Genomic DNA, 23,509 nt, shown 5'->3' with positions numbered 1-23,509 from the left:
TTTACCTTCTACCGACAAACAGCCGATACTGCTTTCATCATGTACTCTGGGTAATTTCCAAGAGCGAACAAGTTTAAGGGTTTATTAGAAATTCTCCAAACCCGGGACCGTTGTGGGACCGTGGTCTTATTGTCACACTTACTCCAAAGACTGACGGCGCTGCGACTCCTCACATCGGTCCACCGTCGATGGACGTCATCACAAATGATTCAGCACTTAATAACCATACATAATTGTGCCAACTATACAATATTATTCAATGCTTGTTTTTTGAAGTCCCATAGAGTATATCGCCAGCTATTGCGTGATACAATGTACATGTTTTCATGCTCACAAAGTGGAAAGTTTCGTTCCTTAAAAATAAATATACTCAATACATGTTTGGCATTAACACCAGGATATTATGTGATAACAGCTTTATTACAGTTCATTTTCTTTCCAACCATCTAATATCACTACATCCTCATCCAAGTCATTACTTTTGAGTTGAAAACCACCTCTGACGAAAAAAAGTGCTACGATTTGGCCTGCACTGGCTGCATCATAGTGCAATTTTTAATAACTTTGAGCCATGCAGAACAGGAGATTTGCTTTTAACAACATAGCTCAAAGGCGTTGACATGGTCAATAGCTCGGGCATTGCCGAAACCTATTGGCTTTCCCAATGCTTTAAAACCAGCTGCATTAATTATAGCAGGTTTGTACGTATGTGCAGTCAACCTCTTGGTGCAGTCCCTTTTATGAGTGTCACTCTGCTTCTATTGCGTATTATCGCTACCCCATGCTCAAACCTCTTGTTTCCCTCATTGCCGCTCCTGCCTGCCGCCTTTTTTCTGCCTCCTCCTAGCCCTGCCCCCAGCACCCTTCCCTTCTCCCAGGACCTGCAAAAGAGGCCGCAGTGCGAACCCATTGTGAACGCCCCAGGCCCAGCTCTCCCCGTGCTGCTGCATTGCTCTTGCCCGTCATCTCCTTGCTTTTTCTCCTGTTTTTTGAGTGCCTTCTCTTTGCTTTCCCCTCATTTTCACTGCTTTCTCCTTGCTTTTTCCTCCCGAGTTTTGAGTGCCTTCTCTTTCCTTTCCCCTTATTTAAATAAATAAATAAAGCAGTTAGCAACTCCTGTGCCTTGAGACCCTCACGGATGATTTGCAGCGCTTGATAAATCCTTGATTGATTGATGTCAATAATTAAGCAATAGACATTTATAACTGCAGACACTCAATACATAACGCTCTAAATGTAGATGGAGTATCTGCAACCCCGTCAAGGAACTATACTCTAGTCTTAACTCTGAATGTCTTATTTTATTGGGTGTAGCTTTTCACTTTGAATCTGCTGCTTTGAGATAGTTCCGAGATATTACCCGGCAGAAGATGTTTAGTAGACTGTATTCCCATGATTTCACTATTTGCTGTTAAGATTGTGAATGTATAATTAAAGCAGTGCTACCTTTGCCAGTTACAAGTGTAAATGTTGTTTCTGCCAGGGCATTTGAAATCTATCTACTTTCACTGATTGTTTCTATTTGTGTCACAGGGGGGACCCATTTTGTTTCCCGAGCACTGAAGATGTGGATGATGAGATGGGTGAGGATCGCAGAGCATGGCAGCGACAGCAACGCTTAAAGCAGATATCCCGTGGGCAGGTGATGGTTACTCAGCCTACCCAGGAAAAGTCTCAACAAGAACAGTCCTCATCCGAGGAGGAAGAGGCAATGGAAGTTGAAACTACACAAAGGAATACAAGTGTTCGAGAAGAAGAGAGAAGCGGTCAAGAAAAGCCATGTGACCATATGTCTGTTAAGCCCAGTCATGAAGGCCGAGAGTTATTGCAAGACCAAAATGATAACGAAGTCCAAATTCGAAAGACTCCCGTTTCTGAGTTTGCCGGTGTATCTGCGGCCACTCAAACTGAGAGAAGGGCTGGCGCCCTGATAGATGTGGGGACAAGTATGAATGGTCAAATATGCGAAGGACAAGATGCCACTGTGCAAACTGAGAAAGAACTTCTGAAAAAGGAAAGTGGGCAAAGACCTGCTAATCCCCGTGGAGATGATACAGAATCTGTGCACAGCCAGGTAAGAGTACTTTAATGAGTGTAGTAGCCACCTTAAGCTCAAAATAGAGTGTCTGGATACCTTCATGTTTTGAAGTACAGAATTCAGACATTGGTGGTAACATTTGTTAAAATCTGATTGGGCAATCCATAAATGCAATGGCTGTTAAAGCCTTTTCTTCAGAGAAACCATGTTTATTGAATGTTGTCTCTTTTTGGGTGTCCTGACAACACTGCTGTGCCAACTTAAATTTGAGTCCATTGTGCAATAACTTATCTATCACCTACCAAAGTGCATTCCTGGATACTAGACACCAAAATTTAGGAGGACAGATTGCTCGGGGAAATGTGAAGCCGTGTCTGGACACGAGTAATCAGACACCCAGGTTGATACCTTTTTATTTTGGTTACCTTCAACTCTAATAAACCCATATCAGTAGTGATGTCTTTGATTTAATTCTGTACGTTTTTAATTATTAAAGTAATATAGGCTGAATGTTTAACTATTAACTGTGCCCACCTGCCCCCAGAAGTCTCTCTTCTGGCCATGGTGCAGCTTGGCAGAAAAGGTAGAAGCACAGTCTGTCTGACTGTCACTTGGATGGAATTAGTGGTAACAGGCGACACAGCTCCCAGGCACTTAGTAAAATGTGTGACTATCGCACCTTTCCATTTAACTACAATTACCAAATGGTCAGAAAATTCTTAAAGCTCAGTTCTCACAGATAGTCATACACCTACACCTTCAGGTTTACTACCTCGGATGGCTGCAGATTTACAACGTCTGGTGTTCACCAGACATTTTAAAGTTGTTAAGCAGACTTTTCAAGGTTATTCTTAGTTGCAAAGAAATCAGACACTCGAGAAAGTTCATAGAAAACTAACACATGCTTAATACTACAATAGCCGGCAACATTCAAAAATATGTTATGTGCAAATTGGCATTTCAACGGACCATAGCTGTGCCCCTGATCAGTTGCAACATGAAATTCTGTACATTTCCGCAATACATTCATATAGTTTGTTTCAATACAGTAAGTGTGTTAAAGTTCTTGTGATCAAACCGAAACTGCTGATGAACACTAACAAGCAGGTGCCAGACTCTTGTGGGAACAATGTGTGAAGACCTTGAAGAGATACAAGCAGCTATGGTAAAAATGCTGACTGCACTAAATCTGCAGTTCTCACTTTGTTGCGCCAACTTCAAAGCAAGGCTATGCTTATTTTTTCAGTAGTCTGTAGAGTGCAGTGTACAACATGGGATAACAATATGGGAGTGTATTTAAAATATGTGTAAATGTGCAATAATGCTAAGGCTTTAGTGCTTTTTAAGCAGGCATAAAAGCGAATTCACAATTTGTAATACAAACAGATAGGTATATGAAAAATTACATCCTCCATGGAATGTTTGGTAAATTGAGACTTTCTAGGTGTGCTTCAGGAAATGGTGTTTGACTTTCTCGATAACGCTTTGCTTTGGCAATTTTGCTACTTTAGTTGCCTGTTCTCTTTAGTTGTGACTGCTTTGGGCACATTTTCATGCCTCCATAGGGAGCATATTTACCCCATGGAAGAAACCGTTGCCCTGAACTCCCATTAATTTGGGGATTATTAGGTTTCCCTTCCCACCAAATTTACTGCTGCGGTTTTGCATGTTTTTTAGCATGGTCTGTCATGTATGAATTTCTGGAACCTTTCACTGCTTTCTTTCTTGCACAATATTTTTCACTTATGCTAGTGGCAAAAAGCTTAAAAACTTTCAAACCAATCATAATGTGCTCACATTTGTGACGGTAGTGCATGTTGTTTGTCAGACCACGTTATTGGGGAAGGGGTCTCAAGAATGCTATAGAGCAATTTGGGTTTCCTGGACCACAGCGTGGGGCTGGGGTAATTTGCCTCTGATATTTCATAGTCTGTTCTATTTTGGCTCTGCAAACTGCGCCAGGTACAAACTTTTCAGCACTTGACTGTCAGTGGTAGTAATGGTGGGCAGTCAGAGGCTGCTTATGGATATGAGTGTGGGGGTGCAGTAGGCTCGGTACTCAGTAGACACCCAATGGTGCGATTTAATGTCCAGCCTGAACCCAGTGCCTATCACTGTAAAGAGAATACAGTAAAACTACACAAACGTTTCAGGTGATCAGAGCCTCTGATGTGGTATAATGCCCCCTCGACGAAGCTACTCCCTTAAGTGAAAGGTACCACTGTGTGGGCTTCAACACAGGTGCATCTTTCCTACCTTGGAATGGTAGGCATTATCAGCACTGAGTCTCTCAATGTTTGGCTCATCTGTATTCAAGGCTTGCAATAGGCCTTTTGTCAGCCTCCTACTCTTCAGGCCTGATATTCCCGTAGTCATAGAAAGACATTGTGCTGCTACATCCCTCCTTCGCACAGACGTGGGCGACAGCAGTGTCTTGAAGCTGTGGCAGCTGTCCCTAGATGGCGGCCCTCTACTGGGTACTCTGTCGTCCTCTTCAGTAGGCGAGCCCACAGTTTGTGTCAGCGCTTCCTCCTGAACTTGGGTGAGTGGGACAAGTGAGTGGCTTGCTCTTTCTTTCTCGACACAGCGATTCAGTATGCCGCTTCGAGGTGTTTCAACAGTGGCAGCTGAGTGCTGCTCGAGGGCACTTCCGGTAAGCACCTCGGTGTCCAGTCATTCACTAAGGCACACTCTGACAAGTGCCTTGAGGGAGCAACTGCTGCCTTACTGTGTGGTCTGCAGGGGACGACGTTTGGGAAGTGCCACAGAGCTAGCCACTTTACAAGTCTGTTCAGGTACACTTTTGGCACATGCCACAGGCTTGCTTAGGTCTCCTCTTCATTGGCACGGACCATTTTACACACTGTGGAGCAATTTGCACTCCTGTGACAGCAAAGTCTCTTGCAGAAATTAAATGGATGAAAAATGAATTTATGAAGCACGTTAAACCTGAGGGCATCTAAGCACTATGTCTGAAAAACAGAGCTCCTAAGCACAGAAACTCCAGAGGGCCTATGATGAGAAAAACAATGATTTTAACGATTTCTTGAATGAGGCAAAGAAGTCCGGTCTAGCGATATGGGTGGGCAGGGACTTCTAGAACTTGGCAGCAGCCCCGGAAGAGGCTGACTTTTCTGTGCCTGGGCATGGAGACTTTCCTAGCTGAAGATGATCTGAGTGACTTGACTCGAGTATACCAGCGGAAGAGGGAGGTGAGATGTTTGGATCCTTTGTGATGGAGACCGAGGAAGACTAGGCAGATAGCCTTAAAAACAATGCGCTTCCTCACAGGAAGCCAATGCAGCGCTGTAATGCCATCTCTGATAGGCAATCCTTTGGGAGTGTTAAGAATAAGGGGCACAACCGCATTTTGCACCACTTGTAGCTTGTTCATTGTGGAGGCATCATTAATATTCAGATTGATCGCAATGCAGTGATCGAGTCTGGAGGAGACTAATGCTGTAGTGTAGTTCCTATATCCCTGATAGGCTCTGCACATTGGAATAACATACACTATAGATTTGACATAGGACTAAGGTCAGAATGTCTCTATCGAGTATATTAAACTTAATTACTTGTGTGTGCCAGCTAACTCAGAGGTCACTAGAAACTTCTCGAAATTACAAGAAGGGATTAGTCTCTGACAACTGCATAAACATGACAACTTTGTTTCCCTTTAGAATCGGAACAGTCTCAGAACGTTTAAGCAATGGATAACAGTTTCACTCAGTCAATCGTGCATGCTTCGTTTCTACAGAGTTGCACAGAAATAGAGAGACGGGCGTTTCAATAAAAGGGTTTATTGAACAGTCTTATTTCTCATGCAAGAGATGTGAATTGCTACTATCGTAAGACAGACTGCAAAGTACAATATGTATGAGGTTAGCAGTAAGATAAAATAATACTGCAATAGCATGGTTTGCAGCTATGACATATATTAATCAAAATACATACATAAATAACATAAGCTAAAATGTGATACTCATCTGATGCTTCTAAATTGTTCTACCCCAGTGTACCTAACCTAAGTGCAGTACGAGGTTTGAAGTAGGTGCCATTTCTAAAGTATAGATAACTATATTTTTGTTTAGCCAAGAGTTGCCAAAAGTTTCTCTAAGTTCTAGTCAGCTCCTTACCTTAGAATTAGAGAGGTTGGAATCTCTTTTCCGGACTCAATAGTCTAACCCCCCGCAAGGGAAGTCAGAGAGCACTGGAGCGGGATTCTCTGCGAGGAGGATGGCAGCATCGGGTCAGTGCATAAGGCTGGAACTCTAGCTCCTTCCGAAGTTGCCGTGGCGAACCGCATAGTTTGGGTTGGATCGAATCCTCCGCGAACCGCAATTTGCCAGGGCAACTTCTGGTATATTTATACCTTGAAGGTGTCTAGGAATGCCAGTATTGACGTAAAAGTCGGACAGAGGAACGTCATGAATGAGCCCCTAAGGAATAGATATTCATGCATACTTAATGAGTTCTTAGAGAAATCAATATTCAAGCTGAGGGAAATTCCTATAGGCTTACGGGTCTGGTTTTTCAAGAATTTGTGTCGTGGATGGACGGATGTAGGTGGCCATGCCTGTATTTGGTTTCTACGGACAATGTCTAAATAATGGCCGGATTTCTATTTCCAAGGGCATAAGTCGGGAAACCTATATACGGAATCTAAATCTGCACACAACACCCACTCGAGTTTCGTATGAACGACGTTACTAAATCCTAAACGTTCTAAACATATCTTAAAAGAGAGTATCGCATGGGTTTGCTAAAATAAACTAAAAACGTATCTAAAACACATGTTCTAAAAATACATTACAAAACCATTGCTATGCATAAAGTGTTGTACATATTAAAGGCACTGTTCCATTCTAAGCATAGGATCCCATTGGAATGCTAAATGTATGAACCAAAATATATACATGTGTGTAAATACAGAAGAAAAAGGGGCCGAAACCATTTCATATCAGGTTACACAAGTCAAATTGTTATTCATGACAAGGTGGCATACTGTCCCTGGAAGTGTTATCAAAGAATTCTGTTCTCTATGAATAGTTCTACTATAAGCAGATTACTGTGCCGAAAAATACAATTTTCAGGCCGGGAATAAAAAAAATCTATAATCATTGAAAAAGTTCCAAAGTCAGTATCAAATTTGAAAAAGAATGAAGGCGAAATTCAGAGTCTCTCCGGAACACTGTGTGCTTGAACCAAAAGTCAGTGTGTGGGGATGGAGAAAACATAACATTTTCTAATCCTGTAGACAACAAGTCGTCTACTGTTGTGGGTGAGAGTTGGAATACCTCATGAAGAACATCAACAGCACATAGATGCAAACTATCACCTTCAACATGGGAAGCATCAGCAATATTCAGATTGGATGTTACCTGTGCGCCTTGTGTTTCCTCTCGTACCTCAGCAGTAGCATTTGCGTCTGTGAGATCTGAATAAATGCCACCATCAGGATTTGTAGCCGCTGGGGACAGCACATAGCATGGGCCGTTATCGGTTCCAGCAGAGTATCGATATCCGTAGGCATGACTGATGGGAGTGTCAGACAAATGTCCAGCACGCATTCTTCACAGCATAGCAGGCAGCGTAGAACAGATAAGATGCAATCTTGCCAGATTGGTCTGAATGACAGAAACCAAGTGGTGTTTAATTCTCGTAGACGAGATTAACCCAGAATTTGGACGATGCGCTCACGACACTTCATCTCCAATAGAGTTCTTTCCATGGTGAACTGGGTGTCGCTGGTGATTTGGCTTGCCATATCGTAGCAATAGGAGCAAAAATAGTATCCCTGCAATGAGTGCTAAAAGGAGCGGCAGTCTGCCAAACACAGAGTGCACGAAGTTTGGAACAATTCCCAGGACTGCCTGAAAAGGTGCTAACAGTCCTGCACACACGTTCTTAAATACATGTACAATACCGCTCTTATCAGACATGTTTAAGATACGACCTAACATTTCTGAGAAATGCACAGGGCAATTTGTATACAAAAGGGTATGTATCTCTGCAGAAGTCCTTGCGACTTGGAGATCATAGGTTTCTTTGGCAGAGGTCAAAGGCACAGTTTTTTGTAAAAGAATGGCTTTCATTCTGCTTAGAGTATCAATTAGTATAGAAGAGATATTCAGTGAAGGCCATAAAGGTGACTCCCTGACTGTCTATTTGAGGAAACAAGACTTGCATACAGCAAGTGGCCCTGGATGTAACCATTACTAGATATGGGATACCTGGCAGCATGCCACAGCAGCTGTGATCATTCAACATAATGTAACTCCCATTTGAAAGTTGACCAAAGATTGGATTAATCACTGCTGCCGGTGAACCGTGCAGGTGGCAGGATACGTTTGTAGTGGAACCGTCACAGGCCCTGTGTAAGTTAATACCCTGACAAAGGAGAGAACCGCTTAGTGCGTGTTCACAGTTTTCACCGCTAAGAAACACTTCACGTCCCCCACTCCAACATCTGTGTGTGTAAGGTAAATCCCAGCATGTCTTGATGTATTCTTTACCCAACCTTTCATATTTGCCTGCTGGTATATTTTTTAGGCGATACTGAAAATGGAAAGTCGTAACAGGCAGAGTAATCTTACCATGTATGATCCATTCAGTAGCTGATTTTTCTGCCACTGTGAATGGTAATTTCTCCAGTTTTTCAATGCTCAGCACCGTATAGTCTGCTCCCCTTTGTGCCAGTTTGATCTGTCTATCAGTGAGATTGAATTCTGCAAACAGTGACGTAGTATTGATTAAACGCCAAGGCACATAGCCAGAACGCTGGTTTTGAAGCGTCCAGCCCAATAGCATTTTAGAACGTAGCTGTGACTGACCATGTTGCAACATGACCAAGTTTTGTTCCATGATGTCTATGACAGAGGATACAATGCTGTCCAAAGAATATATCCTGGATAACCAATTATCTGATAGAGATTACTAGCCGCAGATTCCTTCACGTAGAATTATCTCCAGGCGTCAGACTGGATCCAAAAACTTTTTGCCACAGCATCCCCGCGCGCCGAAGGGCGGGTGACATCACGCGACTCCGCCCAGGCGTCGTCCGCGTACGTGACGTCAGCGAGGTCACATAAGACCCGCCCCGGCGCGCCCACGTCGGATTGTTCCTTTTCCGCGTGCAATGCAGATCCGTTCATTGCTGCGGGCCTGTTTAAGGCCCTCTTTCTTCCATTCTTTTTTTGTTCGAACAGTGTGCGAATGCCTTCGGGCTTTAAAACTTGCACGTTTTGTGGGCGTCTTATGTCGGCGGCTGACCCTCACCTCATTTGCATGTGGTGTTTGGGGAAGGATCATGGCACCTCAGATTGTGCGGCGTGCCAAAAGTTGAAGCCAAAGACGCGGTGGGAGCGCCGAATGAAACTTCTCTTGGCGCGTCTCTCCAGGTCGACGTCCTCCCCTCGGTCTGCTTCGGCGGACGGCTTCAGGTCCGGCCGTGGTAGTCGTCCTTGCCTTTCTCCGATGTCACGTGAGCGTCGCTCCCCAGTGGGTAAGTGTCGCAGTTCGTCCCCGGGGGCTGGTTTCTGGCCTACCGGGGGTGTGGACTCTCCGCGGGTGATGCGGCCCCACGTGTCGTCCTATCCACCGTTTCCCGGTGTTGGGGCATCGAGAGTCCAGATGGAGACTTATGCGGCAGCTTTGCAGGCCCCGCTGGTGTCTCCTCCTCCTCCTGGTGCGTCGGCGGATCCCTCGCCTTGCGCAGGGCCCTCCGCAGCACCGCCGGTGGCTCCGGCCCTGGCGCCTACTGGGTCGGTTCCAGGCTTGGAGGATGTGGCGCTGTTGGAGTGCGGCTCCTCTGGGGCACCTCCTTCAGGCCACGGCGTCTCTGCCTCGCCGCGAACCCCCGCTGGGGTCCCTGTCGTGTCGCGGGAGGTCGCCGGGGCTTGGGTCGCATCCCCAAGCCCCTCTCAGTCCCTTGGCAGGGTGGGCTTGTCTAAGGCCGAGGAGACGCCGCTCACAGCAGCTGGACCGTGCGGAGCCACAGGGGTAAGTGGCCCCTCCTCTTTCCGCTCTGGGTCGAGGGCAGACCCTTCGTCCCTCTCCGGGCCCCTCTCGTACCTCCTCACAGGCGGCTGCCTCGTTGGAGGACGAGTCGGAGGTTGTATAGTCCCGGGCGCCGCCACAGGGGTTGCTGGGTGACCTTCGCCTCCTTCTGGACCGCAGAAGGCTTTGGGCCCCTCCCCGGGCCCATCCCGTTCCCCCACGCAGGTGGTTGCCTCGGCGGGGGTCGGGCCGGCTCCACTCCGGTCCCCGCTCCGGTCTCCGGTACGGTGTGTCTTGGAGGTCCCTTGCCCGGCCACACCGGATGGCACCGGTGTCCTGCCTCAAGCAGCGCACTCTACGGATCCGTGCAGGGGTCGTACCGTGGATTCGTCTTCGGACGCTCCTTCTCCGGAGGCTCCTTCTTCTCCGGAGGCAGGCTGCATATTGGTGTTGTCCTCCCCGGAGACTCGTCGCCGTGTAGTGACCTTTTCACTGGCGTCAAATGGTGGCTCCCCGCCCTTCCTGAGGCAGGGGTGTTCGTCGGAAGAGCGGCAGGTCCCTCATTCTTCGGCTTCTCCTGACTTCCAGGTCTTGCCCGCCCCGCTTGGCCTCGGGGATGGCCCCCTTAGTTTGCAGCCGTCGCCCACAGAGGAGCTGCTTTCTCCACCGCGGGGCCCTACGGATGCGGGTGAGGTTTTCGCTCATGCGGTGTCCACGGCTGTGGGCATCCTATGCATGGGTGACCCGGTGGCTCACTTTCCGGCAGATAGTCTGTTGGAGGTCCTCCACCAGGGCTCTGGTGGGAGGGAAATCTTACTTCCCTTTGAAGGTTCGCTCCTTTCTGCCTTGACAGGGGCTTGGAGGTGTCCTGCCTCCGGGGACCCGGTGCCTCCGCACCTTCTGCATCAGCACCTTCCGACGCCACATGACCCGGCGTGCCTGTCCATTCACCCCTTAGCCGCCAGTCCCCTTCTGCGGACTGCTTTTCCCTCCCTGCCGCCCCTGTTGGCTCCGCCGTCCAGAGAGGCCCACTGGCTGGACACTAGAGGACGCAACATTTTCGCCTCGACCAGCTTAAGGTGTTAAGCAGGCCCTTAACACCTTGTGTGTTCTGGGTAGGGCCTCCTCCTGTTTGTGGGACTTGGCTGAGTCTCTGGGGTCTGCAGTGTCCCAGGAGTCTGCTCAGGTGGATTTGCGGCACCATGCATTGGATGGTTGGGAGCTTGCGGCGTTTATTCTCCGCTCCGCTCTGGACGTCTCTGAGGCGCTGGGCCAGGCCATGGCTTCTTCAGTCACTCTCCGTCGCCATGCTTGGCTTCGGGACAGCGTCTTCCCCGAAAATATTCGGGAGAGGCTCATTGATCTCCCATTTGATGGCAGTCTGTTGTTTCATGCCCCAGCCGACTCCGCCATCCAGAGGCTCTTGGCAGGGCTCCGTCCTCCTCCCCCGTCCCCTCCTCAGTGACTTCTGAGTTAGGGTTGCTTTTGGGCCTTCTTAGGCCGGCGGTTATGGTTGTGGAGTATGTTTTTCTGGCCGTTTACGTCCTCCTTGGGACTTCGGCATTGTTGGCTGCTGGACGGCCCCTTTGTTGTTGAGTGTGAGTTCTGCAGGAGTTGCTGCGCAGACTTGCCCCTGGGATTGGGCCTTCTGCTTTGCTGGGCTGCTGTCAAGCCTGTAGCGGGTGTGCCTTTTTTTCCCCGTGGTTCTTTTGTTTCTTCCTCTGCTGCGGAAGTTCTTCCAAAGAGGGTTCCCATATATTGGGACTTCACGTGCCCTTTGTGAGGTCATGGTAGCTGTCATATGGCTTGTGCTCTGCTGGGGGGTTCTGGTCGCCTTCGGGTACCTGTTCTCCTTGGTGTTTACGTGGGTTGCTTTTGCTTCCTGAGGTGTGTGCGTCCACTCGTGGTGGTGGCCCGGGCCTCTCCTCCTCTCCCTCCTCTCCTTGCTCCCGTTCTGCGGTCTGGGATGTCCCTGTGTTCTCCCTTGCCAGGCGTTGCCTACTTGGTCTTCCTGGGGCCTCTGGCTGTTCTTCTTGCTTCTGGCCTTGACTGACGGCATTGTTCTGGCTGGCAGGCTGCTCTCCATCTGGAATGGGCTCGCCTTCTTCTCCTTGGTTTCCTTGGGCCCTCTAGGCTTCTTCTTCTTCCGTCTTCCTGTCTTGGCATTCGACTGAAGCTATGTTGCCTTGTGGGGGAGTGGAGTGCTTCGCCCTCTCCGTCCTTGCCCTTGGTTCCTCTGCTGTGAGTGTACGACCCTCTTCAGCCTTCCTTCCCTTCTATGTCCCCTTGGGGTCGGTAGGGTTCTGCTTGTGGTGGTTCCATTGGCCTGGCAGGGGCAAGGTTCTACCTGATCCACAGATTTGGTCCCCTGTGGGGCCCTCTGTTCTGCTTTGGCTGGTGGGGTCTTTTCGCAGACCCTCCTTCTCAGGGGGTATTGCTAGGGTATCTATTCTACGTGAAGGAATCTGAGCCTAGTAGTCTTTATCAGATGTACGAGTTACTTACCTTCGGTAACGATGTATCTGGTAGAGACGATTCTAGCTGCAGATTCCTTCACGGCCCGCCCTTCCACCCCTGTTCTGCGAGGACCCTTGGGTTGGTCTTCGGTACTCGCCTCCCAGTGGGGGGCTGTGTCTCCTGTGAGTGCCTTCCTTGTTCTTGAAGGGTGGCTCCGTCTGGGGGCGGTTCATTCCTCCCTTGACTCTTTGGAGGATGGGGTTTCAGTGCGCTGGTGCCCTGCTGCTCTGGCTACTCCAGGTTTGGGGGGGGGATTGCTTCTATCCTTGTCCTCCCTCCCCTCCCTTCCTTCAATTGCTGTCCTCTGGTTGAGGGTCCTCTGGCCATGTCTTGCCCTTGTCCTTGTTGGTGGTTGCCCTCTAGGTTGGGGTGGCTTGGCGGTTGGTTGTCCCTGTCTGTCTTGGGACTGGTCCCCTTCCTTGCTCAGGAGGGGGAGGGAGGTGGCCTTCCTACGTGTTCCATGACGTTTATGCCTGTTCTTCCCTTCTGGGCACAGGGATGGGAGGGTGTCTATGTGCGGGCAGAGTGGCTGTGCAGGTTTCTGCTTGTTCTTCTCCTTTCTTCTTTCCCTGCCCTTGGGGTCTGCGGTGTTGGCACTACCCTGGTGGTGGTGTTAGTCACCGTTTCTTTCCAATTTTTCTGCTCTTCGCACACTGTTCCCATGCTCCTACAGTTTTTTATCTGGTAGTTCCGCGTTGTGGTGCGGAAAAGTTCTCCGAAGAAAACTGACGTGGGCGCGCCGGGGCGGGTCTCATGTGACCTCGCTGAAGGCACGTACGCGGACGACACCTGGGCGGAGTCGCGTGATGTCGCCCCTCCACCGGTGCGTGGGGATGCTGTGGCAAAAAGTTGCCGGATCCAGTCTCACACCTGGGGATAATTCTACGTGAAGGAATCTGCGGCTAGAATCGTCTCTACCAGATACATCGTTACCGAAGGTAAGTAACTCGTACGTCTACTACAGAGAGAGATTTCTCTAAATTAATACGATCAATTTCTCGCATTCGTTCTGCAGTCCCTGCTTGGGTGACCTTCCATGCTTCATTATAAGCAGCGTAGATACCGGCATATATGAAACGTTTTTGACGCGGTTTTCTTGGTCCTAGCAAGAATTCCCTAAGGTCTGCGCCTTCTTGAAGTAAAGTTAAGTGTTTTACATCCTCTAGTGTAGCTTTCTGTAGTCAATCAAGGCAAAGTTTCCCTACACTGTAAGTTGTTACTACCCCCGGATGCTGTCTTTGGACATAACGTGGGTATGGCCTATGAAAGGTAAAACCTTGTGTTTTGTTCAGGAATCTATCTTGACAGTTGTTTGTGTCTAAGGGCCAGAGCAACCATTTTTTCCATTCAGGATCTGATCTGTTATTTTTCAAAATAGTATGTACGTCGACCTCCCTCTGTGTAGTGCTTTCACTTGTAGGTGCAAGTATAGATGGAGTGTTCATGTCTTTTATCTTGGCTATTCCAAGGCATGATGTTTGTTGTACAGTGTTGTTCAAAAACATAATTTGCTCAGGGATGATACAGGCTCTAAACAAAGCTTCTATTCCCTGTTCTTGCCAATCTTTAGTACCCCAGACAGTTTTCGTCTCAATGTTGTCTTTCCAAAAGTCGTAACCTTGTCTAGACAGTTGGGCAATAAAGGCTGTAGAATAAATCTGTTTGGTATTCGTTAACATAGTTTTCATTCCTGTCTTATTGACATTCTTAAAGTAAAATGTCTCTGCATTTGAGATATTAAACTTTCATTGCAAATGTTTTTGAGCTACCCTTTGGTGGCGTAGGACAATGTTCCCATTGGTTATACATAAATACATTTCTAGGTGTTGCAGATTTATGCAAGAAATGATGACCATAGTGGTTATAACAATACAGCTGTACATAGTCTGATGAACCGTGTAAATATTCATTATTAGTGAATGCAGTTGACATCTCTAGATCAGACATCATATTATTAACAGTCTTGAAGTCCCAATCATCAGAAAAGGTACTGGAGGTAGTAAAGTCACTTAATGAAATTTTAAATAAATGTGGAATCTTCAAAAGCTCCGACGGGCCAAAAATGTCATATTCGGTTTTGTCCCAAACTATAGCATCAGGTATAGTAATCGCTGTGATGTTCACTGCTGACAAGTCTCTTGCTTCACGATGGGATGATTTGTGTGGCTGGAGAAGTAAGTTCACTCTTTTACTTGCTGTGTCCATTTGAATATATCTTCCATTAATCAGCATACCCAGAGTTATTACCAGAGCTAACTAAAGTAGAAAGAAGAATATTCCCAAAACAATCCATAGTTCAATCCATGGTGAAACCAGATAAGTTTTTTCCAGTAGATGAAAAAAGTCTGTTGCGTGTTCTTTGAAAGTTCTTTGTACTGGCGTTGTTTCAGGCTCTCTGAGATCCTCAGAAAACGTATCAAAGTTCATGAAATAGCCAGAAGCAGTTCTGTCAATAGTTGGAATTGCATCCGTATTTGATGAAATTGCTGGAACCAGTTGATCACTTGTTACTTCGTTGTAAACGGGTGTATCTGGACGAACTGTTATTTGGGTCTCAAGAGGTACAAGGTCCATAGCATTGTTGCTTAGTCCTCTATTTCTTACTGTCGAATCTTCAAAGGTGATGAGTCTCTCAGTTTGGACCTCTTGGATTGTATCTAGAGGAGTGCGTCTGCTACATTGGCGGAGTCCACTTGGCCTACTGTTCAGTATCGGCCACATAGTGTGGTTTGATCAGGTCGATGGACACAAATCTTTTCTCCTTTTTGCCAGCAAGCGGCGGCAAAAGTACCGTTCTTGATCAGTGGATTGCTAGGACAGGTACTGATTGTCTGTAAGAAGGCCCAAATTCCTTCTTGTCCGCGATCTTTTCTCTGACTAGATCCCCAAGGTTTGGGATCCAGACAGGCCTTGCTGGGACGGCCGGATTTTTCTCAGTGGTGGTTGGCTTCAGGACCACGTTGCTTTTTTGCTTTCTAAGTTCATTTAAGGCCTGTAAAACAGCCACACGATCTTTGATATCAAATTGTTTGTTTTCCACCACTGTGCCTTTCATATCTAAGTCCACAACCAACATTCTAGTCCCAAACAGGACCTCATATGGAGTGACACCCCCTAGAGAACTTCTTGGCAAGTTGTTTATTGCGTGCTGAACCTCATATAAATGTTTGACCCACCCATCACGCGAACCTAATACCCTAGCTGTTATAGACTGTTTTATGTCCCGGTTTTTTCTTTCCACAACAGAATTTCCCTCAGGATGAAATGGGGAAGTATACCGCAATGCTACGCCCAGACTGGCCATGGTCTCTCTGTAAGCCCTAGAGCTAAACGCAGGACCCTGGTCAGAATGTAGTGTGCCTATTGCGTATGTGCCGATAAAGACTCGCACATCTTTTATAACAGTTCGAGTATCAGCTGAGCGCGGAGGCCACATCCATAGGAACCTAGAGCACGAATCCACTGCGACCATAATATATTTATAGTTCCCATCCCTCTTAAGGTACCGCAGTGGTCCAGGTAAACACAAGCTAATGTAAAGCGTTTGCATTTGGAATGCTAGCCTTTGTAACTGCCTCTAGGGCTGGTACAGGAGTCACAACCATAAAGCGTTTCCCCTGTGCCAGGGCTCTTTCTTTTGCTACAGCGGTTTGAATTGCTGTCAGAATTTTTTCTGTAGAAGTGAATTTCATTTCTGCTTGTGTATACATGTGGGATTTGTATGCAATTGGTACTTTTTCACCTTCGTTAAAAGTTAAGTAGGTGAATCCGCATTGACACAGAATTATTCGGATCACTAAGTTGCGTACGTTTAGGCGTGTTTGCAAGTATTTTATTGCTAACATGTCTGTTTGGAGTGAACGCAAAATTTCTGTTTGCTTTTGTGTCCAATGTGTGATTTTAAAATCAGGTTTGATTAATTTGTAGAGAGGTTTAACCTTTTCTGCGTAATTTAAAATGTAAGTTCTTCCAAGATTCAGGAAACCTAGAATTGACTGTAAATATTTCAGCGTTTTTGGCAGTTGGAGCAGCTCACACCTTTCTAAAAAGTTGGCTGCCAGGCTTTTGCCTTCACTTGAAAGTTCATATCCTAGGAACAGGACGTTGAGGTGGGCAAATCTTGACTTTTTAAAGTTTAATTTGTAACCCTCTGAGGCGAAGCCCAATATTATGGTGCTCACCGTGTTCAAGTGCCTATCCAGGTCATCGTCTGTCAGATATATATCATCGACATACGGCAATGCCTCATCATCATAAGTTTGTAGTAACTCTGTTACCCTTGCTAAGAATAACCCCGGGCTGTTTTTGAATCCCTGGGGCAGTCGACAAAATTGACGCTGGGTCCCCATTATTGAGAAAGCGGTCAAATATCTGCTTTCTGGTGCAATATTTTGACAAAAGAAACAATTTAAATGTCTAATGTGGTCTTATATTTTTTACGCACAATATTAATTATTAATGCTGTACTATGTGCATTTTGCACTGCAAATGTTTTGCAAACAAGAGTTTAGGTGTCTGTAATCCAAAACTAGACGATATGTGTGGTCTGGTTTGGAGACAGGAAACAAAGGATTGTTAATTGATTAGGTGCTTGTTTGAATCACCCCCTGATATTCAAGTTGATCTAAAATATCCCTGACCTGTTTTTTAGCTTCTTGCTTAACTGGGTACTGCCTTTGTGCAGTCGGTTGATTTCTTAACTGGATTTTATGTTGAGGTGAGTCCTCATCCCATCCTACACTATTTTTATACAGTGCTGGGGCTTGGGCTTCTGCCCATTTCCTGGCGAATGTATGTTTAAATGAACTGGAACATGGTTGGAGAAAGGCAGGCATAATGATGGCCTCGCCATGTGGGCACTCCCTGACAAATTCTGGTGGCCAGACCTGTTCTGCTAGAAGTATATCATAACCCTTTGAAAGATGCTCCCAAAAGAGTGCTTTCACTTTTCTTGGTATGTCTCCCTCAATCCGGAGTGTTATTTCATACAACCTATGTGGAGAACTAACCCTGGTGTCTACAGTCTCAACTTGTATTACTTAATTCAAGTCCACTGTCTCCAAAAGTCCCTTCAGGTTCTGGCGAGCTATTGTAACTTCTGCAGCACTGTCCAGCACTGTCCTTCATTCTTGAGTTGGGTTCTCAGTATTCTCGGCATGTCTGATCTTCAGACCTGCTACCTTTTTCTTGGAGAATTGAGGTTTTGCTTTATTTTTCTGAATGTGTTGATCGTCTTTGGACTTCACGCGTTCTTCCTTGTTTTCTGACCGTCCTCTTCTTTCGGATGTCTGTGACGATATCTGAAAGGTACGAGAGGAACGTGTATCATTATCTTGATATCTGTCAGGTTTTCTCAAATTATCCCTATTCCTGAGGTTGTACCTCCTTTCACAGGGCTCCTTCTGTGGAGGGGACCTGCCTTGGGAATGAGAACGCTTCTCTTCAGAATTCTGTTTGCTATTTTCCCACTTCTTTTTAGAAGAGGTAGGAGTGTTTTTAGGAAAGACCTTATCAGGACTTTCAGACAGTTGTGGTTTAACTGTATAGTTCTATTCGTTTTTTAATGTTTTTTAGTAATTCCTCGTCGGACATTGATTCAATGTCAGGGTCAGGTGTGTAACCGGCTAAAATCGGCCATGTTGCTCCTTATCTACCTAGTGAACCGAGCCTGGTAATGTGATTATAATGTTTTAGGGCGCCTTTAAACCAGAGCTCATGCTCCTGGTATGTGAGTGGAATTTCAATATCCTCGAAAGGAATATATTTCTCAGGTGGTTCATCTTTTTTGTAGAAGTGGAAACAAGTGTGTTACTGGATTTGACTCTGGGAATACTATCCATGAATAGAATACCTCTGTCTGGTGAGATTCATGTGCCTCTATCACGAAAACTACTCTACCACCTCTTGGTGTCAGACCATGTTTTATAAGTTTTAAAGTGATGGCTCTTAAATTTGGTGGGATGTGTATAACACCCGCTTCGTTTTCATTAAAACCTGTAACGTCAGCCGCAGCTGTAATGTTTTCAACGACAACATCACCGTGGTCGGGCATTGTTTAAATTAAAGTTTGCAGAGCAAGTTTCAAGGAAACCAAGATAAGGTGCACAATATTTTGGAACACTGTATCCTTCAACGTTGAACAAATCCAAACGGCTAATAAATAGGACTTTCGTCCTACTCAGCTATGGCGGATATTATCCCTACCCACTCCAGACGTCTTATGGAGTTTTATGAGTACAGGGTCTCTGAGAAAAGCACGACTGAGTTACTTCAGTATCTAGCGTTAAATTAGTGCCTTACCAAACTGTTGGGCTCCATGTAGTGTAGTTCCTATATCCCTGATAGGCTCTGCGCATTGGAATAACATACACTATAGATTTGACATAGGACTAAGGTCAGTATGTCTCTATCGAGTATATTAAACTTAATTACTTGTGTGTGCCAGCTAACTCAGAGGTCACTAGAAACTCCTCGAAATTACAAGAAGGGATTAGTCTCTGACAACTGCATAAACATGACAACTTTGTTTCCCTTTAGAATCTGAACAGTCTCAGAATCGTGGAAACAATAGATAACAGTTTCACTCAGTCAATTGTGCCTGTTTCGTTTCTACAGAGTTGCACAGAAATAGAGAGACGGGCGTTTCAATAAAAGGGTTTATTGAACAGTCTTATTTCTCATGCAAGAGATATGAATTGCTACAATCGTAAGACAGACTGCAAAGTACAATATGTACGAGGTTAGCAGTAAGATAAAATAATACTGCAATAGCATGGTTTGTAGCTATGACATATATTAATCAAAATACATACATAAATACCATAAGCTAAAATGTGATACTCATCTGATGCTTCTAAATTGTTCTACCCCAGTGTACCTAACCTAAGTGCAGTACGAGGTTTGAAGTAGGTGCCATTTCTAAAGTATAGGTAACTATATTTTAGTTTAGCCAAGAGTTGTCAAAAGTTTCTCTAAGTTCTAGTCGGCTCCATACCTTAGAATGAGAGAGGTTGGAATCTCTTTTCTGGACTCGATAGTCTAACCCCCCGCAAGGGAAGTCAGAAAGCACTGGAGCTGGATTCTCGCAAGGAGGATGGCAGCGTCAGGTCAGTGCATCAGGCTGAAACTCGATCTCCTTCCGAACTTGCTGTGGCAAACCGCGTAGTCTGGGCTGGATCGAATTGTGGTAAATTTAAATTACCTAGACTTAATTTATGCGGTAAAGTTCAATAAGAATAACTCAGTAAAAATAAGAGGCAGAATCCGTGGTATTTGAGGTTTTAAAAGGGGATTTATTCCTTACAAAGGAATTGGTTCGAACCAGGCAATCGGATTCCGTCACCACGAAGGTTCGGGAAGGGATAGGCAATACTTTATTGACAGGTTATCATATATATAGTCAATGCATTACAGTGAAGACAGATGCAGAAGGCGTAACAGTTGAGAAGAGAGATAAGAATACACATACGTAATGAAAAAAGGCGTTACAATAGGCGTGCATAAGGGCGTGTACTAGAAACGTCATTATGAGGATGACACAGGTGGGTGGATCCATAAGAGAATCCTGCAAAGTCAGCAGAAATATATGGCAGAGATGCGCGCACAGTAGCATGACGTGTGATTGACGTATAACTGGAGGGTGAAGGGGACTTGACATTTAGCCCTACATGAGGAGACAGAAGTCTGGGATGTCAGAACAACCTAATCCCAAATCGTATCTAATATCTTGTGTTTAAGGAACTGTATTATCTGGAAGGGAAGGTCTCTCAGGCAGAGGCTATCCTATACTGACTTCTAGTGCGTGTATAAGCGTCTACATGAGATGCGAGGGGGCATGGGCCTACCATGGTAACAGGAGCTATGAATTACTTGCACGGAGACAGTAAGGCCGGGCCCTTTGCTCTGTAGCTGGAAGGATGTTTACCTAAACTACTAGACAGGAATGCATTTCTCGAGGAGCGGAGCAGATAACTTGAAGGCTGAATACAGTCTTGGCAGGCAACAGGCCGGGCCAGGCACCGTTAGCCGCGCAGAGAGTAAGACAAAGGTCATGGATACAGATGCAGGTCCAGGCTGGAGCATTCAGAGGCAGAAGGCAGGAAAAGGCTCGATGGCAGAATTCAGGGCCTAACTTGCCAGAGCTGAAAAACGTGAAAGGTGCACCATATAAAGACGGTGGCAAGGCATACTTAGGAACGGAATATTCGACCCATTCATGGTGGATCTGAAAGAGGACATGTTGACGTTGGACACAATTGTATTTGCGTCTTCATAGCTTGAAGTGGAGGGAACATACATGTACTTGTAGCACGTACATGGAGCCGTTGGGGTCTAAGATAGGGGACACAATTGATCATAAAAATTCATATTTCCTCATTCCCTCCTTGTCCCCTACGGACCCTTCATGAGATATCGATCCTCAGGAATCCATCAATCTGTTCATGTAACATCATTTGCTCTTCTTTCTTCTTACGGGATTTTGAATGAGAACTTGAATGTGGAATACATGATGTGGCACACAGGCCGCAAATCGCTGGTCCACATTGTAGACACAGGCAGCAACTGAATACTATGAGAAGGGCAATACCTAGGAAGGATAGGACTTTCCATCCCCAGGCTGACAACACACTCCAGAACCAACCGGACCAAGTCCAGGTGCCTGGCTTCTGGTGTATCTGACTTGCAATCTTATGAAGACGAGTTATGGCTTTATATACTGATGGCGCGTTTTCTGGAATGAAAACACAGCAACTTGATCCGATGACTCTACAGGCTCCGCCCCTATCGGCCAGGATGACGTCAAGGACAAGACGATTTTGGAGAACAACAATCCGCATCGCAGACTGCTCCTCTGTTAAGTTGCCTAGGGCAGAGGTAGTTTCATTCACTACTGCTTCAAGGGTTCTGGTTAATCTGTGTATCAGTTTACTATTAGAGACAACACCTATGTAGGGAAAGAGACCTTTATTGAAGTCTGTGTATTGTTCCCATGCCGTTTCAGTGTAGTCGACAATCGGGAGATCTCTCTGGGGTCTATTGTGTACTAGATGGGTGTTTATATGATAATCAGGAGGGGCTAGGAAAACAGGTGGCAGAAGGAATGCAATGTAACAGGTACCATCCCAATCTAGGGGTAAACGTATATATGCGGTATGACCACAAATGAAGTAGGAATGACGGGAAGCTCTAAATGTAGACTTGCCTTGATCACTGAATTCGATCACAGTAGTACATTTACTATGACCCAGGTGTACTGAACCATTCTTTCTTACACATAATTCACCTTTGACTGGTAATACTGACATAGCAGGCAAGACTGGTGCAGCTTCGGATTCAACATTCAGAATCATGAGGTTAAGTGTAAAGTTACCTAATCCATATACTTCATTTTCTAGATCAGTTCCTGTCCTTTTGGGAAGTCCCTCCTTGTTAGGGTAGCAGGCTTTAAGCAAAACTAAGTTCAGGTTTCCCCATACCCAGTTGCTCTGGTAAACTACGGCATTTGAATCTAAAGAATTAATCAAACTAAACCATGCACCACAGGAACCATTGTGTGTGAATGGATACGGAAAGAGGGGCAGAACTCCCTTGTATTTCTGGTAGGGAGGGAGTCGGCCACATATCCAACAATTTGTAGCGTTGTTGGCCTGATGGGAGTGATGTAACATACTAATAAATGTGTTGTTGCGCAGCGCAAGTCTGTAGGGCAACTCATGTGGAGGTAATTCGCTAAAAGAGTGTTCGGCAGTAACATTGAAAGCAGAATGTGCACGCTTGAAAATAGGATAGTATATGTGCAACAGTATACTTGCAGCAATAATCAAAAGATTTAGGAAAAACATAATCAATAATGTCACTATACAGTGACTACGAAGTGATTTACAATATGCACGTTACTTGAGCTGTTTCTGTCTATCTTTCTCTCGATTTCGGTCTAGAGGATACATGTCAGAGACTAATTTAACCGATTCACCTAGGAGAGGACTTAAACAATCAAATTGTCTGACTTGCTAGACCTTAGTTTCAGTTTATATTCCTGGGAAGCAGTTTTCTCGACCAGGGGGAGTTTTGAGTCAGTCTGTGGAGGAGGGCAGGGCTGAGAGTTCAAATCAGAAGGTAGTCCATGAAATTTCTTGATATGGCTCGAGTGTAGCCAACCCTTGCGACCCTCAATCTTCACTGCTGTCCTCGTGGTCAGAAGTACTAGTTTCGGCGTTTGCCAGCGAGGCTCCAGCGGGCTCCTCCTGTCGAAATTTCTTATAAACACAAAATCTCCGGGAACCACTTCATGGGGCTTCACCTCGGTGTTGTCGGGAAAGGCTGCAGCTACCTGTGAACGGCAAGATTGTAGTGCAGACATCAAGGAAGCAAGGTAATCTGTCAGCATATTACAATCAACATCAGTGATTTTACGAGGTATAGGCGTCCCCCACATATTTGGTGGCCTACCGAAGACCACCTCGTACGGGGATAGCCCTGTTCGGGAATGTGCTATCATTCTCATGTAAAAGAGTGCAACTGGTAAAGCTACTATCCAGTCGACGCCTTTCTCTCTGCAGATTTTAGAAAGTCGAATTTTCAGAGTCTGATTATGATGCTCCACGAGACCTGCTGCCTCGGGATGCCGGACACAGTGGAATTTCCATTGATAGCCTAACAGGAGTGAAATGTGTTTCATTAGCTCGGATGAGAACGGCTGACCGTTATCTGAGTACACGATACGGGGCAAACCATACCGTGGGAAGAATTCACGAACCAGCTGCTTGGCAGTGGTCGGAGCAGTGTAATCTGGGACTGGATATGCTTCTGTCCAACGAGAAAGTGCGCATACAACTACGAGGACATATTTGAATCCTCGACAACGTTCCATCTGGATATAATCCATCTGGAGGACTTCAAAAGGGTGATCAGGAGGTTGAAATCCACCTTGCTCTACAGGAACGCCTTTACCTGGGT

General features: G+C 45.9%; 1 protein-coding gene across 10 annotated transcripts in view; it reads left to right on the top strand.

Annotated features, from left to right (window-relative positions):
• The window catches only part of TP53BP1 (tumor protein p53 binding protein 1), a 956,094-nt gene that overhangs the window by 478,168 nt on the left and 454,417 nt on the right, over positions 1–23,509 (top strand). For all 10 annotated transcript variants that reach the window (XM_085644315.1, XM_085644316.1, XM_085644314.1 and 7 more), the window contains one exon: positions 1,534–2,074. In XM_085644315.1, coding sequence (XP_085500441.1) covers positions 1,534–2,074 — 541 coding nt within the window. The remainder of the gene's footprint in view (positions 1–1,533; positions 2,075–23,509) is intronic.

Source organism: Triturus cristatus, chromosome 3_1 (genome assembly GCF_964204655.1).
Source record: "Triturus cristatus chromosome 3_1, aTriCri1.1, whole genome shotgun sequence".
Lineage (NCBI taxonomy): Eukaryota > Metazoa > Chordata > Amphibia > Caudata > Salamandridae > Triturus > Triturus cristatus.
The sequence above is the reverse complement of the archived record's forward strand: the minus strand, read 5'-3'. Positions and strand labels throughout refer to the sequence as shown.